Raw genomic sequence first — 13,261 nt, forward strand, 5'->3', positions numbered from 1 at the left:
GGTGGGGGGACAGGGCTGGAAGGGGACACTTTGTCGTCTTTTAAAATGTAAACACTCCGGACAGCTTAAGACTCCTACACCTTAGTGGGGACGTACTTCTCTCACCGGACGGCAAGAGCTAGAATCCAGTAAGAAACCGACATACGTGATTGCAGAGGGCACACCTGGGTTCTGGCTCTATTTCTTGTCCTGTAATGTTTGCTGTGTAATGATTTGTACAATTGCAAAGTGGTACATCTATATTTTCGTACCGTTCTGTACGCGTGGTATATTTCATACAAGTAAAAGAAAAGAGTCTCTGATTTGAGGATATTGCGCTAGCACAGAAGCCTCCTCCCCGACATCCGTGGACCTGGCAGCGCGTCCCCTTGCGGGAGGTCAAGTCCGCGGTGAGGTCCGTACCTCGATAGAGGGTGTCCCGAGGGTCGGGCCGCAGCATGTCGGCCGGGGGCTGCTCATCGCTGGGAAGAGGGTCTGGGGAGCCTGCATGGCTGGCCGCTGTCTGCGGGATGTGGCCCACCTCATCCATCCTCAGGACTGTCTCATCTGGGCCCAGGGAGGAAAGAACAGAGGGCAGCTGTGACTCCCAGAGAAAGTCAGCCCAGAAGCCAGGCCCCTGCCTCCTGGAGGGGCCAGGAAGGGGCCGACTCAAGGCTTCCGTATCCCCAGGCTGGTACAGTATGGGATGCGCTCAATCCCGCTTCCCCCCAGCCCTGCCTCCACAACTTGTGGTCTCCCTTGGACCCCCTCCACCAGCCCCAGGGCCAGCACACACCACAGTTTTGTGAGAGCTGGAAAAAGTCACCTCTTCCTCAAAATGTTTTAACTGCTATCTGCTGGAAATTCATCATTAGAAGTCTGTTTATTTAACAAACACGTGAAGGGCACTTACTAAATAATAAGCCAGGCGCTGATCCAAGCATCTTACAAATATCAACCCATTTAATCCTCAGAGCTGCTGTGGCTTATGTACTATTATCATCATTCCTACTTTACAGACAAGGAACTTGGGCAAAGGGAAGCAAAGTCATGTGCCTGAGATCACACAAAGCTGAGTGAACCCAGGCTGTGTGTCTCAGCCTCTCCAGCAGACAAGCCCACGCCCACCAAGCAGGGAGCCCCTAGGCTTCCAGCACCCGCTCCTCACCTCCCTCTGGGGGCCTGCTGTTCAAGACTACTTGTCCCCTATCTGACCAGCCCCGGGGGCTGGCTGCTTGTCTTTGCTCTCTGCCTCCTGAGATCATCTGCCTTGGCCCCAGATAAGAGCTCGGTTACCTCTGGCCCATCTCACTGGTTTCTTTTCTGAATTTGCCTCGGGCTTCCTTTTTCTTGGTTCACACTCAATCTATGGATTCCAATCTCCCTCCTTCTTCTGGCACCAACTGGCCCTTCTGCCCTGACCTCCTGCTTCGGTCACCGGCAGCCTCCCCCGACCCCTCTTGCCCCTTCCTCACTGCCGCCCTCTCCTGTGAACCAGACCTTCCGTTCCGCCCTCCATCCTGCCCTCCGCGCATACACTCTTCCCACCGTCTCCCGGTCTCCTCCAGACCCACCTTCCCTTCCTCGCCAGGGCTTCAGCTCTGCCCACTCCTCCTATACCTGGGCCCACACGGCCCACCTGCCGGTGGCAACTTCTCAGTGGGGCCTCCAGGCAGGGGGAAATCATAAGCAACAACAAGTATGCTCAGGGAGTCCACTGACTGCAGCCTGAGAGAGGTGAGAACGCTTTCTCTCCTCTGGCCACGGCCGTGCGAGAACCATGGCGGCTCATCTGCAAAACAGGGACTGGCCTCCCTCAGAGGCTTTTCATCTGGAGTGAGCGTCTTGGTCTCTGGATGCCCTTGAAATCATACAGACGACACCGTGTGGAGGCGGACGGGCGTTTTTCTGGGGCGAGGGCTCGGAGAGGTTCCGGAAGGCGCTCACAGGTCACGGACCCCCCGGGAGCTAAGGATCTCTGACCGTAGCGCCCCTTCAGGCTCTGCTCCTTGGTCCGGACCCTCCACACCTCGTTCCAAGCACCCCTCCCGGCCCCCCCAAGCCAGCCCCACTTCGGCCCGTCCCCAGGCTGGGGCAGGACACTCACTTGTGAAGAGGGACAGGGAAGCAGAGTCAATGATGCTGAACTTGGCCCCGGGGTCATTCCGTCGCCACTGGGAGAGGAGAGAGGGTGGACGCGGCAGGTTGGAGGTGGCTGATTTGGAACAGGGCTCAAGGGCCTGGGCAGAGGGGCGGCCAGGCACAGAGGCAGAGGGGACCTCGGGGGCTCACCGCGACTTCCACGTGGTCGGTGCCCTGGTCGTTCTGCTTGTGTAGCACCTCGAAGTAGTACCTGCGGGCAGCTGACAGGCTGGCAGGAGAGGGCAGGGAACAGGGGGCTGTCTCCCAGGCCCCCACGCCGCCTGAGCCCGCTCCCAGCGCCGTACACGCCCCATCCCTCCCTCCCTGCTCCTGGTCCCAGGGACCTGCTGGCGAGCGTCTGGGTCAGAACCCCCATCACCACTTACTGACAGGGCGGCCTCAGTCTTCCCTCCCGTGAGATGGGATAACAGCACTAACCTCCCAGGATACTCAGCTCTCTGTTAACCCTCAGAGAGCTGTTCCTATGTGGAGGCACGGTGTTAAGTGCTTTATACACATGAACTCACATAATCCCTGTCTGCAGATAAGAACCCCGAGGTGCAGAAAATTTGGGTAATTTGCCCAAAGTCCCCAGGTAATAAGGGGCGCAGTTGGGGTTTGGACCCAGGCAGTCTGGCTTCAGAGCCCTCATCCTCGGCTGCTGTGCCGAGTCACACGGGCAGTGGTGACCTCGGGGGCTGGCACAGCCAGTGCTCTGTGCAAGCTGTACTGTCTCACTACCATCAACATCAGCACTGGCACCTTCAAGCCAACACGTGTTCTCGCCAGTGTGTGCGGGCCACCAGGTGGCGCTCTGGGGCTGGGATAGTTCCCATCCCAGCCACTCCAGGCCTTCCCTCCAGCCTGCCCAGGGGCCCCCCGCCATTCGGAACTTTCTGCAGCTCAGAAAGAGCAGCGGCGGTCCAGCTGTGGACCCTGCAGGGATGGAGAAAACGGGCAAGCAAGGGCGGGGAGAAAGGAGACCCATTCTGTTTTCCAGTCCTGAGTGCTACTGAACAGCTGTGTGACCCTCATTAAGTCACAGCCCTCTCTGGGCCTCAGTTCCTCATCTGTAAAGTGAGGAAGGATGGGCCAGATGGTCTCTAATCAAAGACTTGGTTTACCTGAACACACGTGGCCCTGGCTCGCTGAACCTCTGTGATGGGGCGGCAGTGGGGGTAGTTCCCCCCGGGGCCGGGCCCCGGCCCTAAGCTAGCCTCTTGGCACCTGACGGAGGCTGGGGTTTCTGCCGCTGTCACCACGCTCCATACTCACCTCACTGGCTTGGACATTTGACTCTGAAATTTCCCGAACTCTCCAGGGGCAGTCCACTCTTTTCCAGTCTGGAGGTGTGAGGAGCAAGGGGAGAGAAGGGCAGACGCAAAGGCAAAGTATGGAGGGTGGGAGGTGGTGAGTGAGGAGACACAGGCAGAAGGAGAGAGGAGGAAAGTGGGAGGTGGGAGGAGGGGAGATGGGGAGGGTGGGAGGGGACGCAGGACCACTGGGGAAGTAACTCCCCTTCCTCGCATGCCCCTCCCCCAGCAGCCGGCGCCCACCGCGTGAATCCTCAGCATCAGGACCAGAGCACCCAGGACAGGTGTGGCCCAGTCCTGAGTCTTCCCGGGGTCTGTTCCCGGCCACACCCAGTCCATCCCTCTGTAAGATGGGAGGCAACGGGGGAGAACGCTGCTTCTCATGCCTCTTCCCTGGCTGCCACACCAGAGCGTCCTGATGGAGGCAGGTGACCTGGCTCCTGGGGGCAGTGGGAGGGCCCATGGGGCCGTGGGGACCCTACCTTGCCGACGCTGGCCAGCAGCTGCAGGCCTGAGACCTGGTCGTCACGGCTCAGCCAGAATTCTGCGTTGTCGTCGGCGGCGATGGCAAACTGGATCTCCCCTGGGCATGGGGGCAGTTTCCAGGTGAGAGCAGGACGGGCCTCCACATAGCGGGCTCTCATGTCTCAGGCTAAATTCTCTTTGGGGGCTTGCTGCTGGGCTCCCCTCTTTGTAAAGTGGGGGTCTCTACACCCTGGGAGACCCCGTGGAGATGGAGACTTACAGGGAGGGACAAGCTAGTTCCAGACCCTTCAAATCAGGGCGTGAAGTGGCCGCCTGGGGGCCTGCGTGAGGCCTCACCACGTCCAAACTCCCCCCCTCCCCCGAGGGTGGGCTAACAGGGTCCAGCTGACCCAGGGCAGGCAATGTGCTCCGGGCACCCTGAGAACTCGGGCAGGAAGGGGAAGAGTGGGATCCGGGCCTGGCCTCACCGTCGGTGAAGGGGTGCAGGTAGCCAAAGATGCGGAGGCCATAGTTGGTCCACTTGGGGGACACGGCCAGCTTCCTCAGGGTTGTGCGGATCTGTGCCAGGAAACCAGAGGGAAATCATTACCCAGAAGAGGGAAGAGGGAAATGAAGAGGTTGGCCTGCTCAGGGCTGGTGGGAGGACGAGGAGGGAGTGAGGCAGGCGGGACCCGGGAGGCAGGCAAGCCTCCCGCTCCCACTTGCTTCTTTATCCAGGTGACTGGGAACAGTGCACAGCCCCAGAACTGCATGTGGAGGTTTCCCAGGTAAACTGTATTGAAAAGGAATCCCTGGGAAGGGAACAAGGGAGACACTGTGGGCGTTAGAAGAGGGTCCACGGGATAAAGGAAAGGAAAAGAACCAGAAAAAAAGCAAGGGAAGATGAGGAAGACAGAAGCCGGGTGCAGGGGTGACAGCCAGGAGCGGGGCAGGAGGGGAGCGGGGGAGGAGGCACTCACGTGCGGGTACAGGGGGAAGTGGAGGTCCCTCCGCAGCTGCCGCACGGAGCTGCCGCACCAGTCTTCAAACACGTGCAGGTTGACGCGGCCCCGGAACTGCACGGGGCAGGGACAGCATGTGAGCGTGAGATGGGGCCGGCCTGCAGCCCCGGCCCGAGCGCTCCTCACGGTTGAAGGTCCTGGTCCACGCCAGGCCCGTTCCCATCCTCGGCACCCACGGCTGCCTGGGGAACCTCATCCCCGTGGCCTGGCCCTGAGGCCTGGGGCTGTTTTTCTGTCCTTGCACGTGTCCACACGCCCACATGCATGTACACGCACATACACACACTCCCGGCTCTTTCCATGCAGGAAGTGGGCTGGTCTGCATCCCCCAGGCAGGGGGAGTAACAGCCAGGACAGAATGGCAGGAGGTAGGCGCCAGGCTGTGGTTTCAGCCGGACCCGCTCTCCCTCCCCTTCCCTCCCCTACCGCCTCGTAAGAGGACACCCGCACAGCTGTCTGGGTGAAACCTAATCCACCCGAGGTCTTCGTGCTACTGGCTGCCCTCGTGGGGAAGCAGCTGGCAAAGCTGCAAGAGGTTTGGGGGCCCCATCGGCAGAAGGGCTCTGACTGCTCTCCTGGGAGCTCAAAGCCTCATGTTGCCCAGGCCTCTGCCGGGATGCCCACCAGGTGCCTGGGCCTTTGGGGAAGCCCTCGGAAGGTAGGAGCAAGGAGGTACCTGCCTCCCCTCCTCGGCTGTGGGGCCGGTGGGCACGGGACTGAGCTTGGAGGCCTGGAGCACAGGGCCCCGCTTGGAGGGGAGGGGAGGGCAAGGGCAGCAGCCGGGACCCTGAGTGGGTGGAAGGGTGGGGAGTTGGAGAGGGGAGGGGGTGGGGATAGGGTCCCAAATTATCCTGACAAAGGGCTTCAGATCACCCCATCTCAGCCCTTCCCCACTCCCCGCACCCCTCCCCAGCTTAATCTCCAGGTTGCCGGAGGTGGGCCCCAATCAGGCCACACAAATGGGCCCTGCCCTTCCCGCCATCAGATATCAAAATCCGAGCCGCCCTTAAGGGAGACAGAGGAGGAAGGGACACCCAGACTGGAAGCCCAGATAGAAGGGCTTCAGCAAGAGATCCGCAGGGAGGGATGACGGGGGAGAGAAGGGGCGGGGAGAGCCCCCTGACAGGACTGTCCCCTCCCCAAGCAGAGAGCCCGTCACCCCGTGCCCTCAGCAACTTGGCTCTTCCCGGGACCGCGGGTAGCAGCCGTCGCTCCCCAGGATATGAGTGGGGGGCTGGGACGGGTGGGAGAGAGAATGTGGGCTGGGTAGGTGGGGGGCGGGCTAGGGCTTCTTGGAACGAAGGAATGGGGACATTGTGCTACTTCTGGGGAAATTCCTAAGTCCCGTTTACAAGACTCAGTTGTCTCCTCCAGGCCACCTCCTCCATGCCCCTCCCGGGAGACTCTGAGTCCACAGCAAACTGGGGGGGGGAATGCCCCCAGAAGTCTGCTGTGCTCAGCCAGGAGGCCAGAGGCTACAAGGGCTTGGGCAGGGAAGGAGGAAGGAGCTGGGCTAGCCCCCCCACCTGCCCCTCAGGGCCCTGCTTATATAGCTGCAGGAAACCCAGGCAGGGGGAGGACTATCCACATCCCCGGGGGCTAGGCCCTGACTCAGCACAGAGCCACCCCTCCAGCCATGCTCCACCTGCCCTCAGGCTGTGGGAGGGGATGGACACCATCCCCGAGGGACCAGTGGGCACCTTCTTCCTCCCCAGGCCCTGACTGGTGACCCACCCCCAGGGCTTGTGTCCCTCCAAGCTTTGGAGACTTTGTGTCGGGCAGGGACGTGGGACTCCGGCTTGTCGGCACTGCCCTCTGTCCCCTCTCTCCACTGTCCAGCAGAGCTAAGGCCCAGGGAAGAGCACTGGCTACTCCCATGCCCAGAACACGTCCACGGCCAAAGACGGATTGGAAACCTCCGCCTACAAGCAGTGGAGAAAATACCTGTTGAACCCTCTCATTTTATTTTATTTTATTTTTTATTGCTTTCTGTTTTTTTGGCCACGCCACACGGCATGCGGGATCTTAGTTCCCCGACCAGGGATCGAACGCGCGCCCCCTGCAGTGGAAGCTCGGAGTCCTAACCACTGGACCACCAGGGAAGTCCCCTGAACCCTCTCATTTTAGAGGTGAGAATATTGAGGCCCAGAGAGGTAAACTGAGCCCCTGAGGACACACAGCAATGAACCCTGTGGAAGTGGGAGGGCTTCTGGGGGTGCGGATGCAGCCTGGTGGGTCCTCACCCACCACGTCCACTGCCCTCCACCCACCACAGGGTCTCTGCCAGGCCTCGCTGGGCTCACAGAGCCTCCCACCCGGATGGAGGCATCTCCCACCACTGACTCCTCCCACTGCCTGTAGAACTGTCTTTCTAAAGACAGATCTGATCACCCACTCTGCCGCTTCACACCTCCTAGGGTTCCCAGAGGCTTCTGGACAAAACCTCACCCTGCCTTCCCAGCCTCACCTCACCCAACTCCCGGTCATACCTACACCCCAGCGCACACACGTCTCTGTGCCTTTGCAGATGCTGTTTCCTGCTTGGAAGTCCCTTTCCTTTCTTCCCCACCCGGCAAACTCCAGCTCACCCTTCAAGGTTCTTTTCAAATCTCTCTCCCTAGGCTTCTGCAACTTCCCCAGGCAGAGTTCCAGCTCCCTCCAGTGGGTTCCCTGCACATCTTAATGATCTGAGTGAACAAATGCTTGGAGAAGCTAAGTCTGGAACCATATGTTCCTTCATTTATTCTATAAGCACCAAGTGCCTGCTTTGTACCAGTGATGATGCAAAGATGAAAAGGGGTCCTCAGAGGAGAGAGACATGCAGACAAACGAGCCACCTGTGCCCGGGCTACTGCAGAGGCTGAGACGCAGAGGGCACGAAGGCGGGGCGGCCAGGTCCACCTCCAGGAGGGGTGAGCAGCCCAGCACACCTGGCTGGACCACGTGACTTCCACCCAGCAGGACAATGAGGTCACCAGTTCCTACACACCGGACTCCTGTTCAGAGTTTCTAGCACCCGAGCTACTATTTTTTCTTTTTTCATAAATTTATTTACTTATTTATTTTTGGCTGTGTTGGGTCTTCATTGCTGCACACGGGCTTTCTCTAGTTGCGGTAAGCGGGGGCTGCTCATTGTGGTGGCTTCTCGTGTTGTGGAGCACGGGCTCTAGGCGCCACGGGCTTCAGTAGTTGTGGCACGTGGGCTCCGTAGCTGTGGCTTGCGGGCCCTAGAGCGCAGGCTCAGTAGTTGTGGCGCACGGGCTTAGTTGCTCCGCGGCATGTGGGATCTTCCCAGATCAGGGCTCGAACACGTGTCCCCTGCATTGGCAGGCGGATTCTCAACCACTGCGTCACCAGGGAAGCCCACCCGAGCTACTCGATTCCTGTTCACACCTGCCCCTTGAGTGAGCTCCCACTTGGAAACCAGGGGGTCCCGGCTCCAAGAGGATAAGAGGTGGCTCTAGATTTGGAGGACAGGGCCCGAGGCCCAGCTGGTGAAATTCTGATGGAGGGAATTATCCCCATTGGAACAGATGGTTTGTAATTGAACTGTGGTGTCACTTGTGTCTCCCCATGGTGACGTGTATGATGGTGGTGGTTCAGGGCCCTGAATAAAGGGCAGCCTGATCTGCACCGAAACCCGTACACAAACGCTCACGGCAGATTTATTCCCAAGAGCCGAAAGCAGAAACAACCCAAATACCCATCTATCGAGGATAATAAAATGTGGTCCATCCACACAGTGGAAGATTATTCAGCAAAAAAGTGAACAAAGTTCTGATATACATGCTGCCACATGGATGGGCCTCGAAAACTTAATGCCAAGTGAGAGAAGCCAGACACAAAAGGCCACACAGAGTACGATTCCCTTTATATGAAGTGTCCAGAACAGGCAGGTCTAGAGAGACAGAGTAGATTGGTGCTTGCTGGGGGCTGGGGGCTAGGAGGTAGTGAAGGGGTGATGGCTAACAGGTGAGGGGTTTCCTTAGTGGTGAGGAAAATGTTCTAAATTGAAAGTGATGGATGCACAACTCTATGAATATACTAAAAGCTACTGAATTGTACACATTAAATGGGTGAATTATATGGTATATGAACTATATCTCAATAAAACTGTTTGAGAAAAAAGCAGGGGGAGTCTGAGAAGGGGAATCAGGGTCCCAGCCCTCCTCTCAGGAGAGACGCCACCTCACCAAGCCTGCATGACGTCACCCACAGACTCTGACTTGCTTTGATCTGATTCTGCGTTCCCTGAATTTCTTTCTTATAATTATGTTGGTTTTCTGGGGGGAGCGCCCTGAGCAGCAGACAGTGTCTGGTCAGTGGACCGTATACTGACTGGTAAGTGAATAAACTGGCATTGAGGTTTGTTAATTAGTGGGGTTTGATAGTCAGTGTCTTATGATCTGGGCTGACAGGGACAAGTTTTTGAGAGCGGTTACCCCATTGAAGCCCAGCCCACCAGCCGTCCACTCCCGGTCTGATAGGCAGTGGACTGACTAAGCCTGCTTCGCTTGAGAGCGACTGCTGGCCTCGGAGACCCTGAGCTGTCGGCCAAGGGCTGGGGCGGGGAGACGGTCAAGGGAGAGACCACGGTCAGCCTTCCCGTGTTCTGTCCGTGCTCACCCGCAGGGCAGGGCTGCAGTAGCTACGCCACCTTGGGGGAGTGACTGAGTCAACCCCTCTGGAGCCATCGCCAGGAAAGGGGCAACAACAGTGCAACCTGACAGCCCTGACAGCTAGTAGGTGTTCAGTAAGTGACATGTGTCCTTCACCTGAGCACTTCCTGCTGAAACCGTGTGTCAAAAGGCAGGAGACAGGTGAGGAGAGGGGAACCGAGGTCCCCACGACGGGCTGGAGGAGGGGGCACCACTGCAGCTGGGAGACGGCATATGCTAGTTATTTAAACATTCAGGGCCTAATTACCCTTGCTGGTAAGATAAGGAGACTGGATCAGTGATTCCCTGAAGATCCATGAAGACTGTAATGAGGATTTTATAAGCCACTTTTTTTTTTTCTTTTGGCCATGCCGCGTGGCTTGTGGAATCTTAGTTCCCCGACCAGGGATTGAACCCCGGCCCTCGGCAGTGAGGGCCCAGAGTCCTAACCACTGGACCGCCAGGGAATTCCCTATAAGCCACTTTTAATAATAAAAGGACAAAGTCAGTGGAAATCAGGCATCTACCACCAAAAGGCTAAACACACTTACTAAAAGATCAACTATTTCTTTGAAAAGTCAATCCTATTTTAATCACTATTTACTATTTGTCACTGCTTTCATGGAGGTATATACGTATATATCTCCATCCTTGATTGGCCAAAAAAGGTAAGAAAACTAATGATTAATAAATGCAGAATATTATGTAGTTATAATCTTTCAAAATAATTGGTTCATTAAGAAAAATGATCCAGGGACTTCCCTGGCGGTCCAGTGGTTAGGACTCCGCGTTTCCACGGCAGGGGGCACGGGTTTGATTCCTGGGGAACTAAGATCCCGAGAGCCGAGGCCAAAAATAAATAAATAAATAATCCAACTGTCCTCAAAGGACAGAAGGCTGGATCGCTGGACCAACGGTTTGCACAATGCCATCTCCAGGTGGGGCGGGGCAGGGCCTAATTACCTGACGATATCACCTGGTACAGGTGTGCCGGTGTTGTAATCCATCCTCTCTCAGGGTTTAAACAGAGGCAGTTTCACGGTGTAGGTAACCTACCATCATATTTTGTACGACACCGCATCCTTCACGCCCGCCCCACGGCAAATGGGTGGAGTGGAAATAAAATCACCCAGGCGGAAGAGGTCAACCTGTGACAGGCGTGGACGAGATGACGGGCTGGCTGACAGCACCCAGCCAAGAAAGGCTTGGACGAGTTGTACGATACAAAACCTAAATTTAAAATGTTCACCCCCAAAGCACCACGCTGCTCTGGAGTCTCCGCACAAGCTTTTACTCAAGGTGATCTTGCTCACGTGATTAACCTCCTGAGCCTCTGCTTCTTCACCGAAAGAAAAAGAATCTGTCAAATCCTATGTACACAAAAGGTATGATGATGCTTATGACAACTTTCATTCACACGTTTAACTGCTTCCTATAAAAAGTTTCTAAAGCGGAGTTTCCTCGTATACGTCCCTTAGAACACTGGTTTCATAGAATGTTAATGGTTCATGGGAAACGGTAGTTCAGGAGGCAAATAAGTTTGGTACGTGCTGAGCTAAACCAAGTCAAACAGACGACCGCAGAACTCAGAGCCTTTCATGTGCTAATGTGTATTTCCAGGGAGTGGATGTCTATAGATCTGAAACCGTATTTAACAGTGGATTCCCTTCTGCCTGGAATATCTTATGAGACTTAATGGTCCATAAAAGACAGTTTGGGAAGCTGAATTTTATAACTGGGGATTAACATGGACATGAAAGTCCTGTAGCTTTCCTGAGCTTTGCTTTCCTCACCCATAAAATGAGGCTATTGTATTATCCTATAGGGTCATAAAGCTGACAGGAGATTATGCACAAAGCCTGGCACCCAGTAGGCCCAGGCTCTGCAAATGTTAGAGCTTCTCTAAAGGAAGAAAATTCAATGAGCCTGGAACCCTTTAATTTTTTTCTTCAAATTAGATGAAAATTTTCAGTAACAACCACTAGAAGAAAATTTTCTGTAGCCTCTGGAATTACCTATAAACACCGTTTTTTAACCCTCTCCAAGAGCCTCACCTCTGACAGCCAGGGGACCGGCTTATTCCACTTCAGGTAGCTGCTGTCCCCCCGGCCACCTCTCGCGGAGTCTTGGTCCTGGCGAGCAGAGGAGAATGAACTTGGTGGGAATATTAGGGTGGCAACAGGATTGGGGCCCCTTGAAAGTGCCTGTGGAAGCAGAGGGTCAGGAGACCCAGCCCTGCTGTCGGAGGCTTATCAACTTACGGACACTCCCCTTTCTGGCTCACACTATATCCCTCAGGAATATATCTCCAACGTGCGCCCCTGAGGTGCTTCTACTTTCCTGACTTTTCTCAGTCTTCCCATACGGAAAAATGTTTTCTAATTAGACCAGGCTCTCCTGAGGGCAGGAACCTTGCCTCCCTCTTCTGTGACTCATCTGTCCTAACAAGTGGGAGCCCCCCCTTGGGGGAGACACCCCAACTCCTCCCTACCCTGCAGGTCCATGGGTTCAGTTTGGCTCTGGTCCGGCCTTGGAGATCCATGTCTGTTCTACGCTCAGAGGCTCAACCTTAGGGCTCCAGGCTGAACTGGACCTCAAGTTCCCTAATCCGCACCCAGAGCAGCTTCTAGGGACCAGCAGCCCAAGAAACACCACAGGGGAAATGCTCCATTACAAATCTGCCCCCCAGCTATTTGCAGGGAGGGGCCACCTCTACCACGTCATCTCTGACTCCTAGCAGCAAGCACCTGGGACCGTCACTGAAGTACCAGCCCAGCCCTCAGTCCGGCAAGAGGCGAGAGGCGCTGGTCCGGCTCAGGCTGCTGATGGAGGCCACGTGCCTGGACGGCTCAGACTTGGGCATCTTGAACTATGCGACAAGGCTTTGGGGAAGGCAGGATGGACGTCTCTACCCACGAAGCTGGGAGAGCCCGCGAGGCCCGCCTGCCATCCAGGGACTCCTGCTCTGCCCTGCCCTAACACAGGACGTGAGGACGCCCTGAAGGCTCTGCGGGCAGGGGGAGCCGAGGACCCACGTTAACGCACCGGCAGGGAGGACGGGCTGACCCTGCCACGTACCTTGAGGCCCAGCCTCTGGGGACGGTAGAACTGGAGATTTGGATCCACAGCCGGAATGTGCCTGCTGGCCAGAGCCTTGGCCAGTTCTCTCCAGCTGCCATACCCTGAGGAAGGGAAAGAAGAAGAGAGGAACAAGGTCAGCGCGACCTGAAGCCGTCATAAATCTGCGAGATTCAGGGCATAGTAACAGAGGTAATCGTGTACCTTCTGTGGCTCCTGAGCCCTCGTCATGGGGTGGGTATGAAGCGGGGTGGAGTGTAGGGGGACAGTCACAACCTCGGCCAAGGTCAACACGGCAGAGAGCGAGGGCATGAGCTCATCTCTCGTTAGGACTCGCTGTCCTTCCTAATTCAGAGGAGGAACCAGGCCAGGTGAACCCGGAGCTTTGTCCTGCCATGTGACCACCACAGGCTGCCTGTCGAGGCCAATATCGCCCAAAAGCCACTGGGTGCATGGCGGCCGAGCTGAGCTTTCCCCTCACAACCTCCCTGCCTCCGAGCCAGGGAGCCGGCGGGGCATCTGACAGGGGGCCCTCCCCCTGCCCACCGTTAGTCGCTGGGCTGCTGGATGGACCCAGAGCTGGGGGCGCCAGGAGACCGTGGGC

General features: G+C 56.7%; 1 protein-coding gene across 1 annotated transcript in view; it reads right to left on the reverse strand.

The window, feature by feature from the left end:
- Positions 1-13,261, reverse strand: part of B4GALNT3 (beta-1,4-N-acetyl-galactosaminyltransferase 3) — a 94,154-nt gene that overhangs the window by 10,312 nt on the left and 70,581 nt on the right. Inside the window, exons 2-10 of the mRNA XM_068561838.1 lie at positions 12,658-12,761; positions 11,634-11,711; positions 4,880-4,975; positions 4,388-4,478; positions 3,917-4,017; positions 3,397-3,464; positions 2,272-2,350; positions 2,087-2,153; positions 403-546 (exon numbers count right to left, since the gene is read on the reverse strand). Of these exons, the coding sequence (XP_068417939.1) occupies positions 403-546; positions 2,087-2,153; positions 2,272-2,350; positions 3,397-3,464; positions 3,917-4,017; positions 4,388-4,478; positions 4,880-4,975; positions 11,634-11,711; positions 12,658-12,761 (828 nt within the window). The remainder of the gene's footprint in view (positions 1-402; positions 547-2,086; positions 2,154-2,271; positions 2,351-3,396; positions 3,465-3,916; positions 4,018-4,387; positions 4,479-4,879; positions 4,976-11,633; positions 11,712-12,657; positions 12,762-13,261) is intronic.

Source organism: Eschrichtius robustus, chromosome 13, assembly GCF_028021215.1.
Source record: "Eschrichtius robustus isolate mEscRob2 chromosome 13, mEscRob2.pri, whole genome shotgun sequence".
Lineage (NCBI taxonomy): Eukaryota > Metazoa > Chordata > Mammalia > Artiodactyla > Eschrichtiidae > Eschrichtius > Eschrichtius robustus.